Raw genomic sequence first — 17,253 nt, 5'->3', positions numbered from 1 at the left:
TTTTGTGTTTTGTTTTTTTTTTTTAACTCATACTCTGTCTTACTAAAATTACGTAATCGGTAAAGGCAGTGTGGAGTCTTTTGTCCAATAAATATTTATTGTACCGCTATTATGTGCCAGGGATTGCTCTAGGCTTTGGAGAAGCGACAGCACAAAACAAAACTGGCTAATCAGCTGACCTCCAGGAGCTTTCATTCTAGTGGTAAATTAAAAAATAAACAAATACGAAGTGTCAGGTGGTGGTGTTGCTGTGATTAAAAGAAGAGCAGGGTAAGTGAATAGAGGGTGGTAGAAAATCAGAAATTTATCTACTATGTAAACTTTCCAAAACCCTCTCTCCCTACCCATTTAAATGCTCTCTTTACTATAGACCATATGTATATGCCATCCATGTCGGTATCTCCATTATTTTTCACATCATATTGTCTTATAATTTGCCTTAATGTCTGTTTTTCACCCTTAAGAGTATGCTCTTTGAAAGCTGGCTCCATAAATCTTATTCTGTGTGTTAACAGTTTTTAACCCTAAGTCCTTTTATAAATGTTCCATATAAAATCATTCATTTTATCCTCTTAGTCAATGAATGAGTGATAGGCATAGAACTCAGGATCTCTGGTCCTGCTAGAATCCAAAGGCCGTTTTTAGACAATTAGGAAAGAATGAGTAAAAGAAATACGTATTCATTGTTTGGTTCAGTTGTAATATTTCTAATTAATTTAGAGTTCTACACTTTATGTTATTTTATTGGTATTATTATATCATCCTTTTTTCAGAGCTTTTTTTAATCTTTATCCACAGGTACTACTGAACGAGTGTGCTTGATCCAGGGAACAGTTGAAGCACTGAATGCAGTTCATGGATTTATTGCAGAAAAAATTCGAGAAATGCCCCAAAATGTGGCCAAGACAGAACCAGTCAGCATTCTACAACCCCAGACCACCGTTAATCCAGATCGCATCAAACAAGTGAGTGTTTAGTTGGGAAATCAAAGAGAAATATCTGCAGCATAGTATGAATACCTTATAAAAGAAGCCTTAAAGTCTTAGCATATAGTTTTTTTTCCCCCAAGCATACTTAAAACATAAAGTTGTTATTTATTTGTTTAAAGAGTCTCTTCCTAAGATTGATCAGTTCATTTATCGATTGATTGAATTATTCATTAATTAATGCTAACACAGTGGAGCAATTATGTGATTCCATTTCTTTTGTGATTGCTCTTTAGAAAATTTATAGACACAAATTTGATAATTCATAGGCATTTAATCTATTTAAAATTATATCACTTTTTATGTAAATACAAAAATTGAAATGAAACTATATCCTCAAAATTTCAAGTACCGTATTTTTAGTATTAGTCTTCAGTATAGTACTTTTACACTTAAACTCCTTTTGTTAATTTGTCAGATTAAATATTTTTTATGAACAAATATGTATAAGTATATTTTTGTACAAGCAAACAATTCTTTGTTACAAATCAGCTATTCTGTATAACTTGTGTAATATATATGTATATACATATACATATATATCATAAAAGGCCAGTGTTCATTTTTAATGTGTGGGATTTTCTGTAACAGAAATTTTACTTGATAAAAGACAATGTGAGTTTTTAAGAGTCAATAATGGCTGACATGATATAGGGAAATATATATTTTTTTTAATATTAAATAAGGTGGATTCTTCTCATGAACTTTTAAATTCTCAAATTTATTTTATACTTTATGTTTATAATTACTGTTTCTGCATTTGCCCTTTTATAACTACTTAATTGGTGATATTAATAGACTATGCTTTCAAAAGAAATGTATCATTCTTAATTCACAAAATATTTATATTACTGTATTAAATTTGAAATGTAGCTCATAATCTTATTAATTTCATGTTTCTGAATTGAAAAATATATTTTATACTAAACAATGTTATGAATCAATTATAATTTTACTGATAATATAGATAAATATAAGGTTGGCTAATCAAATACAAACATAGAAATTACTAATTAGGCAATATATTTTAAATTATAGGCTAAATTCAATTATCTGTTAATTGTCTTTAAAAATATCCTTCCATGTTTAAATTATGAATAGGTAGTTTTTATTCCATATAAAATCATTCATTTTATTCTCTAGTCACTGTCAAAATGGTTTGATTTACATACCCTTCACAATTTTTCAAGGAAGTAGCTTTTATTTTATACGTGGCAGATGTAAATATTTTAAAGCTACAAACATCAGTAGATTCTTTTATTCTTTAAAGACATTTATAGTTTTGAAATGTTTGTGCTATCTATGCTAGGTGGATACAAAGAATTTTTTAAAACTGATACTTTGGGAAATGATCACCATGACTCTATCTAGATTCTAGAACTATGAGTTTAGTTAAAGACCTCAGGGTTCAAATCACCCGGGTTAAGAATTTACAGAATTAGCACTTAAGTGTAAATTAATTAATTAATTAATTAAGTGTAGGGTCTGTTGACTTTCTGCCTTAATCCAACCTGTTCTTCTTTTTCTTTTAGTATAACTTATGTGAGAAAGTTCAAGCATTTAGGGATGGGGTAAACATCTTGATTTTTAATTTTTTTAAAGTAATAAAACATACAATGTGGTTTCACTGGCAATATATTTAGGACAAATGGTATGAATTATTTTTTATTATTTTTATAATAATAAATAGCTAGTACCATCAAACAATGGTCTCTGAATCAATGTTCTCTATGGCAATATGAGTTTTGTAGGCTACCATATATCCAATGCCAGTATAGATTTATGAAAACCAGAATTTAAAAACATTTTGTTTATTTTTTATTTGCCTTTTTCTGATGATATTATTTAAATTCAAGATAAGTGTTAAAAAAAATAGTGATTGATTTACTTTTGTGTATTTGCATTCATTGTAAGCCTTGCAGATATTCATGGAATTAAAATTATTGTTGATTATTTAATATATTCATGTAATTAATACATGTGAAATACAGTATCATTTAAAAAGATGTATCAAAAGTACCCTAAGTCTATGAGAGCAATATATTTAACACTTAAACACTTTCTTTTAAAAGTGAAAGTTGAAAAATTTACTTGAAAAATCTGGAAGAGAGAGCGAACATATTTCTAAGACATTAGGATCAGCAGAGTTTTTTATGCTCTAAGTTTAGGATTCTGTAACTTCCTAGGTATCTTATTTTACCAATATAAAACTTTGTGTAGGACCGTTCTCTAAATAGCAATTCAGGTGTATACATTTAAATAACCACGATTTTATTTCTGCAGAAATTATGCTGATTATCCAGTATAAAACAGTGTCTAAAATAAATAATTTTCCACTAGAAAACATATTTCATGTGATGTTTATGTCTTTCATTTTAATACATAGAATCATAATAAGTTTTCTTTTAGAATGGTGGTCCTTCCTGTAACTAACAACATAGCATTTACATTTGCTTTGGACTTCAGTCCTGAAGTAAATTTAAAAAAATAATTTCTTTAATAAAACATTTTTTTTAGAATTTTCTTTTATTTAAGACTTTGCAAAGAAAACAATTAGAGTTTAAAAAAAATGCTGGAGCTAGAAAATGTAACTTTTGCATAGAAATGAATTCATGTTGAATATGAAATTATAGATTTTCTTAATATTATTGTATATTGGTTTTATGATTGATAATGTTAAGGTTTTTCTTGCAAAACTAATTTATATGTAACTTAGACTTAAAATAGGGAGTCAGAGTTACTTCTAAATAAATAAAACTTGTTTTAAAAGTTATAATTATATACCATATATTATGGACTTTTAATAAAATACTATATTCTGAATTACACAATCTAGATACAATTGGTAGCTGAATAAATTGCATGAACCGCCATATTTTACCCAAATGAAACCTACCCTTAATTCACTGAATCAATTCCCAAACTAGAATAGTTTCTTAGGAAAGTAATGCATACTGGTCTTGCAAGTCTTTCATATAGTGGAATGATGAAATCTAGTATGAGAGCCTTTCTCCCAATTTCAGATATTAGCTGCTGTGAAATACTCAATTCTTAATTCTCAAATGTGTTTTTTTTAAATTTAAACAGATATTTATTTGCTAATACAAAGGGACTAATATTTTATATATTCAAAAATGACAATAATATTTGTTGAATAATCAAAATATTATAGCCTCTGTTCTATAACCTTAACATCAGGAGACAACCACGAGGTACATAGTACCACTGTGCTCATTTTACAAAACAATATACTAAGAAACAGATATAAAACGAGAGCCAAAAACCAAAATTAAACAAGTTAATTATTACATGAACATACTGTTTCTTATTTTAGGACACACAAAAAGCAGAGACATTCAATATTCTTCAAATAATGTAGACCTTGTTTGCCTACAAGCTCTGAACTCATTCTTGGAGCACTTCTTAGCACAGGTTATTTGATATATATATTTCCATTTCCACCTTTTTATGTTTTGAGCTTTATACCTTTTTTTTTCCCATGGTAACCCCATGGGGAAAAGTTATTGAAACTTTTCCTCTTGTTGTAAGTCCCTCAATTTCCCCTCTAAGTATGGGAGTTTATACATAATGAGTCTATATAATGAACCCCCAAACATGGTAGAAACCACAAATCAGTAATATAGTTAACATTTGTTAACTTCCTTTGTCTAATACAGATTTTTGGCAACTTCTTTCCTTTTTGGCTCAAGTGTGCTTTCAAGAAAAGCTACATTAAGAAAACCTACATTAAGAATTGGTTATAGGCATGTAAAGAATTCTCTTGTATTTATAAAAACAAAATCAAATTAAGATGTTGAAAGTCTCATTTAGCGCAAAGAATTTTACTTCCGTCATGAAAAATTGGCAAAATAGTGCATAATTTGTTTGTTCATTATTCAGTCATTCAACCATGAATTTATTAGTGAGTTGCAAAATGTATTAAATTGTAAAACTTGTTCTCTAAAACTAGTTTATGAGAGATCATAAATGCTTAAAATAATTTATAAAATTGTACTTATATACCAAAACTATAATACAAACAATGTACTATAATAGGTGAAAGAAATGTAGGCTAGTAACATGTGGTCTTGAAAAATAGGTGAAGACTTTAACTGAACCTTGAAGATTGTATAAGAATTGTTTAATTAGAGGAGAAGAAAGAAAAAAGCTTATTTTAGGCATGTGAAACAATGCGGATTTGAGGAAAAAGGCACCATAATTATTAAATAGTAAGGAAACTGTCTTGCTGGAAATGGAACAATTGTGTTGGAGTTTAGAGGAAATAATATTAGCCAGGCAGGGATAGCTGGCTGACGGGCTTCCTATAGACTACAGATTCTTCCTAATATTTCCCACAAGAGCACTTTTAATTTCTCTGGAAGTTTATGGATAAAAGGAGGTACCTCTGCATTTTGTTCTCCTCTGTGCTAAAAATCCATAGAGATTCTTAGGGTGCTTGTAGATACAGCTATTGGTAAGAGAAAATGAGAACTATGACCATTAATTAGCCGATTGCTCTACTATGCAGGTCTTTAGATTTGAAAGTCTGCTAGATAATATTTTCTAAAGCTTATGTAACACAAATCCAAGGGACGGTCATCTTTGTCAGGCAAAAAAAGAAGTTTTTATGGTCAAGGATGAGGATCAGTAATAATGGTTAGATATTTACCATGTTTTCCCAAAAATAGGACCTAGCCAGACAATCAGCTCTAATACATCTTTTGGAGCAAAAATTAATATAAGACACGATCTTATTTTACTATAATATAAGACTGGGTCTTATATAATATAAAATATAATATAATATATAATACGGGCTCTTATATTAATTTTTGCTCCAAAAGATGCATTAGAGCTGATTGTCCGACTAGGTCCTATTTTCGGGGAAACATGGTTTGTATATATATATATAGTGCTTAATCTGTTTCTGTGCCAGCCATTATGCTATGCACTTTGCATGTATTATCACGTTCCATTCATTCTCACAGATATACTATGAAACAGGTACAGAGTCCATGTTATACTTATGGAAGCTGATGCTTAGAGGAATTGAATGACTTACCCAAGGAAATGTAAGTGGTAATTACCTTAACACTGGGCTATATGGCCTCCAAGTTTGAGTAATCTGGTTAAACAATATCCAATAGATTTCTCTTCTGGGACTTTCCAAAGTCTTGAATAAGTTTCTCTAAGAAGAAAACCTCTTTAAGGTAGAATATCTTCTAATCAGGGTGAAGTTAAGAGACTAGGCAATATTTTAAGAACAAGATAATGAATACTTAATCTCTCATTTGGTGATGAAAATGGAGACAAATGCTTAAAGTTAAAAGATATTTCAAAGTAAAATTTGTAAGCTTTTGAGACTGATTTGTTCTATATCCAAAATGGTAAAGGAAGAATAAAAAAATGACTATGCATGGTTTTGAGCCTAGAAGAATGGTGAAGCCTGAAAACAAACAAATGAATTTTAGTCAGGCACCTATTTGAGACAATATTTTGTTTGTTTCAGGAAAGTTGAATTATAAATAGTATGTTTTTTTCTTGAAGTAGTCTTTCATAGAAGCATAGGCGAGAATTTAAAACTGAAACTATAGATTCTTGACTTAAACAGACAAGATAATTTCACTTGCACCTTCTTGTAGCAGAGAGAAAAAGCAAACAAATGAGCTAAAGAAGCAGTTATCAGAAAAATTAAGTCAGAGGCATTCTATTATAGTAAGTGCATAGGATCTGAAGTAGGACTGCTAGGGTTCAAATCCTGGCCCTTTAACATACCAACTGTGTACCTTTGGGCAAGTTGTTTCTGCTTCTCTATACCTCAACCTCTTTACCTGTATCATGGGATGGTAATAGTAATCTATTTCATAAGGGTATTTTGAGTATTAACTGAGTAGAGCTATACCTGCTTCCTAGTAAGTGTGCTTTGTAAATCATAAGGGAAATGAGTAATCTTTCCTGTGAGAAAATAAGGAAAGTGTGAGGAAAGATGCTAAAGACAATCGAATACCCAGAGACAAATATGAGAATAAGTAACTACTTTTTTTAAATGGGAAATCATTGGAGATTTTAAAAGTTAGTTAGTTTCAATCACATGGTGAGAGCAAAGCCATTATTTCCTAATGATATTATTTACTAAAGGTAAAGAGGCTGGTTAGGTAAGAGAAAAAGTTGTTGTGTGAAGTGTGGAAACTGCTGATTTGAAGTTTTGGATGTACAAAGGAGACAAATGCAAGTTAGATCAGAGAGACTCATGTAACCCCTGCTAATCACGAGGGAACGGCTTATGTTAAAGAATAAAAAGGAGCTTAAAAAGGCATAGAAATTGCAGATGAGATTACTGAGGAAGAGAAATGACTCAGGAGTGGTGGAAAGATACAATATAGGGTGTCAAGATCCTAGTCAATGAAAATTAGGAGGTCCAAATAGGAGATCACAATTTTTTCTGCAATGAAAAGAAGGAGACGATGGGGGAAAAATGATTTAGAAAACTGAAAAAAGTTGTGATGAAGTCAGTTGCAGTAGATGAAGAATCTCATTCTGGGAAGTCATGATTTCCTTCAAGTAATAAAGAATACCAAGTTGAAAGATAAAATATAGGGGATTGAATTATTGAAGAGAAGAAAAACATGTAGAATAGCAATTATGACGAAACTAAACTATGGAATAATAAATTGTGTAAGACCTGTTGATATTGCACAACACAAGTTTATGTGAGGGCCAAGTGAGTCCCAATACTTGAGACATTGGAGGGACTGGAAGAGACTTGTCAGGATGAAAAACCAAAGACAAAAATTACATATTTAAATATTTATCCATTATTTTTTATAGAGCAGTATACAGATTTATTTAACAGAACTAGAAACAGGTTTGGAAAGGTGATTACTTAAGTGATATTACTCAGCTAGTGATAGATTCCAAATTACAATTGAAATGTATTGTTCATTGCTGTTTTCACTATACCTATAAATATCAGAGGTTCTTGACAGTCTATTACTGTAGATTTGCTTGAAGGTAAATTGTATTTATTATAGAGCTTATTTATATTAATATTCTCTGGTCCAGCAAAACTGGCATTTGTTAACAAGAATGCATCTTTTGATTTGTAGTTACTTTTTAATTCTTATTCTCAAAAGCCTAGTTATATCTACATTTAACCAATGCCTATTGTTAACTATTGAATTTTTAAAAACTATATTCCAAAGAATCCACTATTTTAAAATTATAAACTACTTCAAATTTTTCTGCAGTAATTCATCCTCCAGTGTTTAAAGCAGAATCCTTAAACAGCCATTCAATTCATCTAAACAACAATATTATTTTCTGTGTTAAAGGTAAAATTGTGCTTAAAAAATGTGCCTTTCATAATCACTTGATAAATTTAAAAAAATATTTTTTAGAGGCATATGTCCTTTGTTGCTATATGGAGATTTAATTGCATCTTCATGATATATATTAGAAATTTTACTAAATGCTTTTTAACTTGAAACCACTAAACTCAAAGTCTGCATAGTAAATAGAAATTAAGATTTTGTTTATAAAATATTAGGGAAACAAACATACTGTACATTGAAATATTTCTCAAGGATTTTTCTGTTCTACTTATCTGTGTGGTTGAGAACAACTATCAAAGCTGATTCATTAATCAATAGAAACTTTTAAATTAAAGGCATTACTTTACATTTACTAGAACAGTTTTTGCAGCTAGTATTTTAAAAATGAACTGAAATGCAAGCTTTCTGAAATTTCTATTGGTATGTTAATTTGTAGAGGTAGGACACTTTGAGTTTTAAAAAAGTATCTATATGAAAATAGATAGCTAGAAAACTTATTACGTGTTCATTTCATTACATGTTTATTATTTTAGGAATTTAAACCAAGAAAATATATTCAGAGACAATCTAATGTTTTGACAATCTTATTTCTTGAAGCCCAAGCATATAATTTTCACTTATTTATTTAAAATATTAAACTCTAATTTCTTATGGTGTTTAATAATCAAATCTTTAATGATTTAAAACATATTAATATTGTCCCAGAAGATTTAAATTGTTTTTATTTCTGTGGGAAAGAAACTGCATCAAAATCATTAAGGACAATGTTGATGAATATGAGTTGTATCAATAACTAATAATACATGTCCAATATTTCATGTATATGCCAAACAAAAACAAAGGTATTGGATAGAAGATACTATTAACCTAAGTGACTACAAATTTGGAGACACTGATATTATTACTTTCTCCACATAGTTCTCTGCAGTATTTCGGACCTTGTTGAGAATTCATATCCAGGGCAAGGTGGATGTCATAGTGAACCTATGGTACTTCAGGTTGATTTTACCCTGATGGAAATAAAAAACCACAACACACAAACCTTGGGCTAGGTTCATAAACCTAGGTTAATGAACTTGGATTCTAACCTATATTGGGAGAAATGGCCTCCAGATTTATTTCACATCTACTTAGTCAGCAATCTCATCATTAGTATAGGATTAGTACAAAGCAGACTTTTAAATGTTTGCTAACTACTCACAGGAATTCTCTTCAATAACAATTGTAATCAGAGATGGGAAAATAAAACCTTTACTGTTCAAGTCATAGTATGTATAGTAGCATGAAGTCAATAGCATATGTCCCAATATAGTGTTGCAAGGAAAAGAGAATATTAGGGCAATTTTTAATGACTGAAAATTCAACTGTCTCTTGAGAAACGACAGGAATTGATTACAAAGAACAAAAACATAAAACAAAGGATTTGAAGATTTTTCCTTCTTTTATGAAGTTTTACATCTGAATGTAGCTCCCTTCCCCCTTTTAAATACAATGTAACAAAAATCTTGATATGACTCAACTTTGTCTAGTTTTCCTCAAAGTATCTAAGGTTTTTAACTTATGAAGAACTAGGAATCACTTAAGGAGTAGACTATTTAAAACATGGCCTGATACTTTGTTATTGGAGAACAGTGAGTTAAGTAGGAGACTGTGAATTTCTTATTCTTTCTTTTACTCTTAACTGCTTTATTCTACACAGATTAGAACGTTTGCATCTTAATTGCACAAATATGACTATATTAAGTAATTTCACCTACTTTTCCTGACACTGCTGAACCTTTAAAGTTATGCTTTTGCTCATATCTGAGTAATTTGGATGGGTATATATTAATATAAAACATAATGTTCATGTAGAATTGTATCTATACTATAAAACTACCCCATTTCACCTATTAAGAAATATTATCTATTGAGTGTACTATCTAAGTACTGCTATTTGTCGAGGGAAAATATACTTTTTTATTAAAGAAAAAAATCTTAACATTTTACACTTTAAGTTTACTCTTTTAGACATGAGAAGTTTTTAAAATATTTTGATGAATTATTCAACAAGTATGTTATGCTCTCATAAAACATTTTATATATAGTGTGTATATGTGTTTAGAAGTGAAGTGGACAATAAATACGATTCCTAATACTTTTGTGCTTATTTTCAACACAGGCTGATGATGCTACAACATATTTCACCCTTCATCTATATTAAATTTTTAGTGTTTAGCATAAATGACGAAAATATTATGACAATTTGTTAAAATGCTATTACTTGTTTATTAATATGAAGCTAATGTTTACATTTTCAGACGGGCTCTAAATTAATTAAAAATTAATATTTAGAAGATAATGTGATTTTAAGAACTCAGAACTGCAAATTTAATTGCTTTTAAGTATGGATCCCTAAATTCATGTGGAATCAACTTGTTGGTGATGTTCAGCACATTAAGTAGGTGGATAATTTTATGCCAAAGTAAACTTCATTTCACCACTTCTTCCAGTCCCCGACTGTATTCATTGATAGGACAATGACTCTTTCAGTTTTACTCATTGAATTTCTTGAATTTTTGTTTGACATCTCTTTTCCCCCAAGAAAACAGGGAAAGAAAAGAGACTACTATTCATGAATATGGTCAGGATACCTTTAATACTCATGTGAATTTTTATCAGTCACCATCATGATTTCAAGTCATGAATTTATTTTTACATGCTTATGCATGCGTATTTACATGCATTAGTTGTTTAATTGATCTTAAATTCCATTAAATTTGAATGAATAGGAGAAAAAATTGTTCATAGGATTTTGTTCTCGTTATATTACATTTTATTTTATTTTGTTTTATTTAAATAATCAGTTTAAGGCTTATAAAGGTTGATTTGCTCCTGAACTGCTTTGTTCCCAGACATTGCCATCTTCCCCAACTACCACCAAGTCCTCTCCATCTGATCCCATGACCACCTCCAGAGCTAATCAGGTACAGTATCATCCTGTCATCTACACCATACTTTTCACGGGTGATTGCCTGCACACTGGAGAAAAAGATAATGGTGGGTTAAGGATGTGTTCGTTCATTCACATATGTGCACCATGATCAGATTCCAAATAACCTGAGAAAGAAATATCAATTATTTCTGAAAATTTATATGCATTTTTTTTTTAACTTTAGATAAAAATATACGCAGATGGTAGACTACTAGAATTTTGGATTTTCCCTTTAAAATTATGATGACTTTTTGGAGCTCTGAGGGTTATTTATGGAGTTGGTGTTTATAATCTCCTTGATTGTTTCTTAATAGGATTCTTGGTATATGAGTTAAGAATATCATATATGTAAAAAATAAATGTATAAATATGACATTGAGCAAAGGTATATCTTTAAAAGTGAATGCATATTCATTTGTTTATTTCAGACATTCCTTACTATGTAAACAGTTTTAAATTTTGGATGAAAAGCATTTCTAGCAATCTAAAAGAAACTGAAAATTGGTATTTGTGATCATTTTAATGCTGTTTAACAACTCAGGAAATTATATTTTCTTAGAATTCAATAGTAGCATTTTCTTTGCTGGAATGGCAAACTGCATTTAGAAATATATCTTACTAGTTTGATTTGATGATTGTTTTGGTACTGAATATTTGTAGGTCATTCTTCAAAAATGTGGTTATTTTTTGGCACATTTAAGGAAATCATCTAAATATTTTATGTAATTCAGAGCCATACTGTAACTTTACAATGTTGAAAAGATATATTTATTAAAATGATTAAATATGTTTTCATATTGTCTGAGTTGAGCTTCATTTAGGTGAGAAATGTTATTTTCTTTAATATTTTCACATTTTTATTAATACAAGGCCTTATGGGATTATTTAAATATTAAATAAAAGCTTATATTTTCAATATGTATTTCATAGGGTTGACTGATAAATTAATTTTGAACTATATTTGTTAAATATAGTAATTGTGCCTTTTTCATATGATCTAATATAAGGCTATCAGAATTCTTTTGCCCATTTATTGATTCTAATACTTTTGCAACCTAGGAAAATTTTTGAAATAATAACTGGAAGCAAAACTAACAAGATTTTATTCTATAATAGGAGCTTGATTTTTATTTTACACAGTAGCATTCCCTTCGGACAAAAAACTTTATAGTGCTCACATTTTAACCCCAATAAATTAGTTTAAAAAGCACACATCTCTAGTGATGAAACCCAGCACTTCTCTTTGAAGGAAATGGTACTATATAAAGTGAAAATCAAGCTTGTATTATTGATGCATGAAGTTAAAAAGTATATATACATTTTCACTTTATATACCTTATCGTTCACACGATATAGAAAACTATTGGGAAAACAACTGACTTTTTGTTTTTGATATTTCTCTTGTACGTCATCATTCTTCCTTTTCCAAACAAAACAAGACAAATGAGTACAACTGTAATAAAAACAAAACTAATGTTTTATTCTCAATGTAAAAAGTAAAAAATCCTGGCTGTAGAAAGAAAAACCATCTCAATAATTTTGCCTGTGAAGTTAGATTTTATTTTCTTTCATTTATTTTACCTGAACATGAATTTTTATAAAATGATCTCTTAAAAAAAGGTAATTGTATGTTGAAGTTTATTAACATTTTTACCATCTAGATATGTTACTACATCCACCTCTGCCAAGTCTATTTATTACTTTTTTAACATGATATAATAAGTCATTTGTGATTTTATACTCTGTCCACTATACTCAATTATATTTATTAAACGTATTTTACTTATACTCAGTTTTCTTCTGTTCTTGTACAAACAAGCATAGTATCTCCTGGGTAACATGAGGCAAAATAAAGAGGAATAAAACAAAATCCTTAAACTCATTGAAGGAATTGAAGTTATCATCCATCTTGATGTTATTAGTAGTTCGTAATTATTTTATTGCCTACAGTATTTCCCAATAGAGTCGACTCATGTTGTTAGAAGGTAATTTGGTTCTTGCTGTTCATTCAGACTTTAGATAGCTCAGTTGTTTTTCTTGTGTATAGCCCTAATTAAATCAGCTTCACTATACTGTATTGACTTAGATCTGTAAGGGTAACCAAGATGAAAAATGGGTTCTAATATGATAATTTTAACCTCTCCGTAATTAAAATAGACTTTAAACCTCTAAGAAAATAACTTTTATTACTGGGTTAAGTTTGCTTTATTCTTACCCAACAATTTAGTAGATATGTCTCTAATTTTATAACTGGAAGAAATGGTACAAACCCAGAACATTCCATTTTAGATTAAAAATTATTATTTATGTGTTCTAGCTAATATGACACCCTCTGCTGTTAAAAGTAACTATAAGCTTTTTTCATGTGAATTTATATAAACCAATATAAAATACATCCAGACAATGATTTGTTATAGTCGTCTGTAATAGCTAAATGAGTTATGATTGAGTTCTATTTCCAAAATTTGTCTATGTTACAAACTAATATGATAAAAAGAAATAAGGGACTGTTAATATTCAGAAACCCCAAAAACAAAAAGCACAGAAAATACATCAAAGGTTTTTATCTTCAGTTTCAACATTTAAAAGTCGTGTTTTTTTGTTTGTTTGTTTGTTTTTTGTTTTTTAATGACTACGTATTTCAATACCTCATGAATTTTACTTTCCTACCCTGATGTTTGCACAGGTCAGACTGACAGAATAACTTGTTTCCACAAATCATACTGACAGACTATGACTACAATGTTATGATTCTATAACAGGGGTGGCCAAACTTTTTTCAATGGTTTTCACCAAGGGCCATATGCGGTAAAATACAGAAACAGCCGGGCCACTCACTCGAGGTGAAGTACGTATTGCCTCACCTGGTTTATTTAAGTAAACTAAATATATTTTTGGAATTTGCTGTGGGCCAATTAACAATGGAACATGGGCCACAGTTGGCCTGTAGGCCGCAGTTTGGACACCCCTGGCTCTATAATAATTTGCCCCTGAAAATTGAAAGACTAGCATATGACAAGACTTATAGAATGGAGGTTAATAGTCAAGACTGGAGCCAAATTGCCTATGATCACATCCTTGTTCTGCCACTTAATTTGTTGAGTAAATTGGGCCTCAGTTTCCCTTTTTTGAAATTCAGATAATAGTTCCTCATAGAGTTGAAGTAAGAAATAAATTCATTACCTGTTCTTAGAATAATACAGTTTCTAAAATGTAGTATTCACCACATTAGGTTATTTTTCTGAAATATCTTTCAGGTAATAATGAAAAAGAAAAAATATCCTTTAAGATGGTAAATGATATAGCAAGGGATCAGACATTATGGGGCCATCTAAAAATTGTCCCTAGCACAACTCCCCATTATCTCTTGCTCCTTCCTCACTGCCACCTGATGACCTTAATTACTCCTACTTCACTGAGAAAAATGAGCAATCTAAAAAATAAAAACTTTCACAAACTCACACCAACACATATACTTAATCAGCCAGCATTTATACCCACATAGTCTACCTTCTCATCTATTACCATAGGTAATAGATCTTGCAGTGAAACTACAGACTATATCCAATTTCCACCTCAGCATTTCTACTTGCATAGCTACCATGTTTCCCTGAAAATAAGAGCTAACTGGAAAATAAGCTCTAGCATGATTTTTCAGGATGACATCCCCTGAACATAAGCCCTAGTGCATCTTTTGGGCAACAACTTAATATAAGACCCAGTCTTATTTTCAGGGAAACACGGTAATGGACATCTTAAATACAACAAGTCCAAAAACTACTCCAAAACTGCTCCATCTATACCCTCCCATCTCTGTTGAAGGCAACTCCATATATCCACTTGTTCAAACCAAAAATCTTGGATCCATCCTCATCATTTCTTTTTTTCACACCTCAAATCCAGTTTCTAAAACAAATAATGTTGACTCTACGTGTGTGTGTGTGTGTGTAATAACCACTTCTCATTAATATACTGTTACCCTAGTCCAAGCCTGAATTATTGCAATAGCCTCCATTTAGGTTTTCCTGTCTTTCTACCCTTGCACTCCAAAGTCTTTTCTCCATTGAGCAGACTGAATGTTCCTTTTAAAATATGTCATTTAAAACATTTATTTGCCTACACCTGCAGTAGTTTCCCATTTTGCTCAGTAAAAGCCAATATCCCCAAAATGATGTCCATTAATTTACAAGATCTGGCCCTTGCCACATTACCTCTTCATTTCATTTCCTACCACTTACCTTCTCATTCACTCCGCCACAGCCAAATTGACCTGCTTGCTTTTCCTTGCATACATTAGGTATGTTCTCACCTCAGAATTTTGCTCTTGTTTTTCTCTCTACATGAAATTATCTTACTTCTAACATCTGCTTGGCTAACATCTTCATAACCTTCAAGTCTTTGTTTACAATTCACCTTCTAAATAAGGTCTACCTGACCACACTATTTAATATTGCAACCTGGCCTCCCCTTATCTCAGTACCCCGATTCCTTTTGTCTTGCTGTTTTTTCCATTACCTCATAGAATACTATACACTTCACTTATTATCTTGTTTAGTATGTATCATCTGTCCCACTTTCTTAGAAAGGAACAAAGATCTTTGTTTCATTCTCTGATGTTTCAGAAGCACTAGCCTAGAACATAATAGGTTCTCAATAAGTATCCGTTCAATGATTAGTAGTATTAGTTGGAAGAATAGGCTTATATTCTTTAAAGTTTGTATTCTTTAAAACTCTTTTTTTTTTTACTTTTGAAAATCCCTTCTTCAAATGAAATTTTTTGTAGCAGTTCTCTAAAAATATAAACAAACTGGAAAGATAATTTTTATTAAATCCATAGATTAAGTTAATGGGGCATAGCCTTCTTTGTTATACTTCTATTTTACTCTTTGTAGTACTCAAAGCACAGTTTTAAAACTCGTCAGGCTCTTGTCTCAAGTATTGTCATAATTATCCAACAGAATGTTTAAATTCATTTTCTTCAGTGTATGTGTGTGAGTTAAATGTGAGTGTGATGTCAGGATAATGTTTTTTTTTGGAAGTGTATTTAAGAAAGTCCTAGAAAAATAGTGAAATCCAAATGCTCTTTTTAAAGTCAATGAATTTATTGACTTTATCATATACATTAAATTTTACGTACTTTGCTTTCTATTAGGATAAACCTTATAAAATTGCTGATATTTGGGTTCAATTTCTTATGGCTCAACTTAGTGTATATCATATACATATCAAAATCTCCCAAAATTCCCAAGGATAAAATGAACAAAACAAAACCAGAATCCATAGTAAGAGAATTTACAGTTTTTATAAAGACATAAAACCTTCTCAACAAATAGACTTACAATGACTTTGGAAGGAAAGATTTGATATCATAGGAGTATCAAGACCTTTAAATTAAAATATAATTTATTGCACTTTTATTTTTTCCCAGTTTTTTGGGAGAGAGAAACAAGGTAAAATAATTTTAATATTCATACTAAAAATATAAATGCCTGAGAATTACCATGATATGATTAATAAAAGAATTACCAAGAAAATAATAATTTGTGTGGGGTAATATACTTCATTCACTTGGAATTAAAATTTACTATAAAGTTATCATAGTAAAAGCATTGTAACATTAACACAAGCAGATATAATTGTGAAACATAACAGATTTCAGAAATATATCCACGTATGTATGGGAACTTACTGTATTTTATTATACGTTAAGAAAGGTAATGTAATTTAGGGGTTAAGACAACTGTGATCTCAAGCCATAATTCTAGTCTTTAAATCAAATCTTTGCCACTTACTAATTTTCTGATTTGAACAAACATCCTTAACTTGACCATGTGCGTTTTCTCATTGTGAAGTGTGAATTAACAGTGCCTACCTCATAGGGTTGTCATGTTTCTTAAGTGAATCAATACATAAGAAGCATTTAGAACACTGTCTTGTGCAGAGTAATATTTAAGTGTCATTT

The 17,253-nt window shown here is 30.2% G+C and overlaps 1 protein-coding gene across 5 annotated transcripts in view; it reads left to right on the top strand.

Moving 5' to 3' along the window:
- Positions 1-17,253, top strand: part of NOVA1 (NOVA alternative splicing regulator 1) — a 139,847-nt gene that overhangs the window by 106,087 nt on the left and 16,507 nt on the right. For 3 of the 5 annotated variants that reach the window (XM_074328116.1, XM_019746878.2, XM_019746880.2), the window contains 2 exons: positions 799-965; positions 11,212-11,283. In XM_074328116.1, the coding sequence (XP_074184217.1) occupies positions 799-965; positions 11,212-11,283 (239 nt within the window). The remainder of the gene's footprint in view (positions 1-798; positions 966-11,211; positions 11,284-17,253) is intronic. The other 2 variants (XM_074328117.1, XM_019746879.2) reach the window with 1 other exon arrangement.

This window comes from Rhinolophus sinicus, linkage group LG03, assembly GCF_036562045.2.
Source record: "Rhinolophus sinicus isolate RSC01 linkage group LG03, ASM3656204v1, whole genome shotgun sequence".
NCBI classification, from domain to species: domain Eukaryota; kingdom Metazoa; phylum Chordata; class Mammalia; order Chiroptera; family Rhinolophidae; genus Rhinolophus; species Rhinolophus sinicus.
Note: the sequence above shows the minus strand (reverse complement) of the source record. Positions and strands in the feature narration are given on the sequence as shown.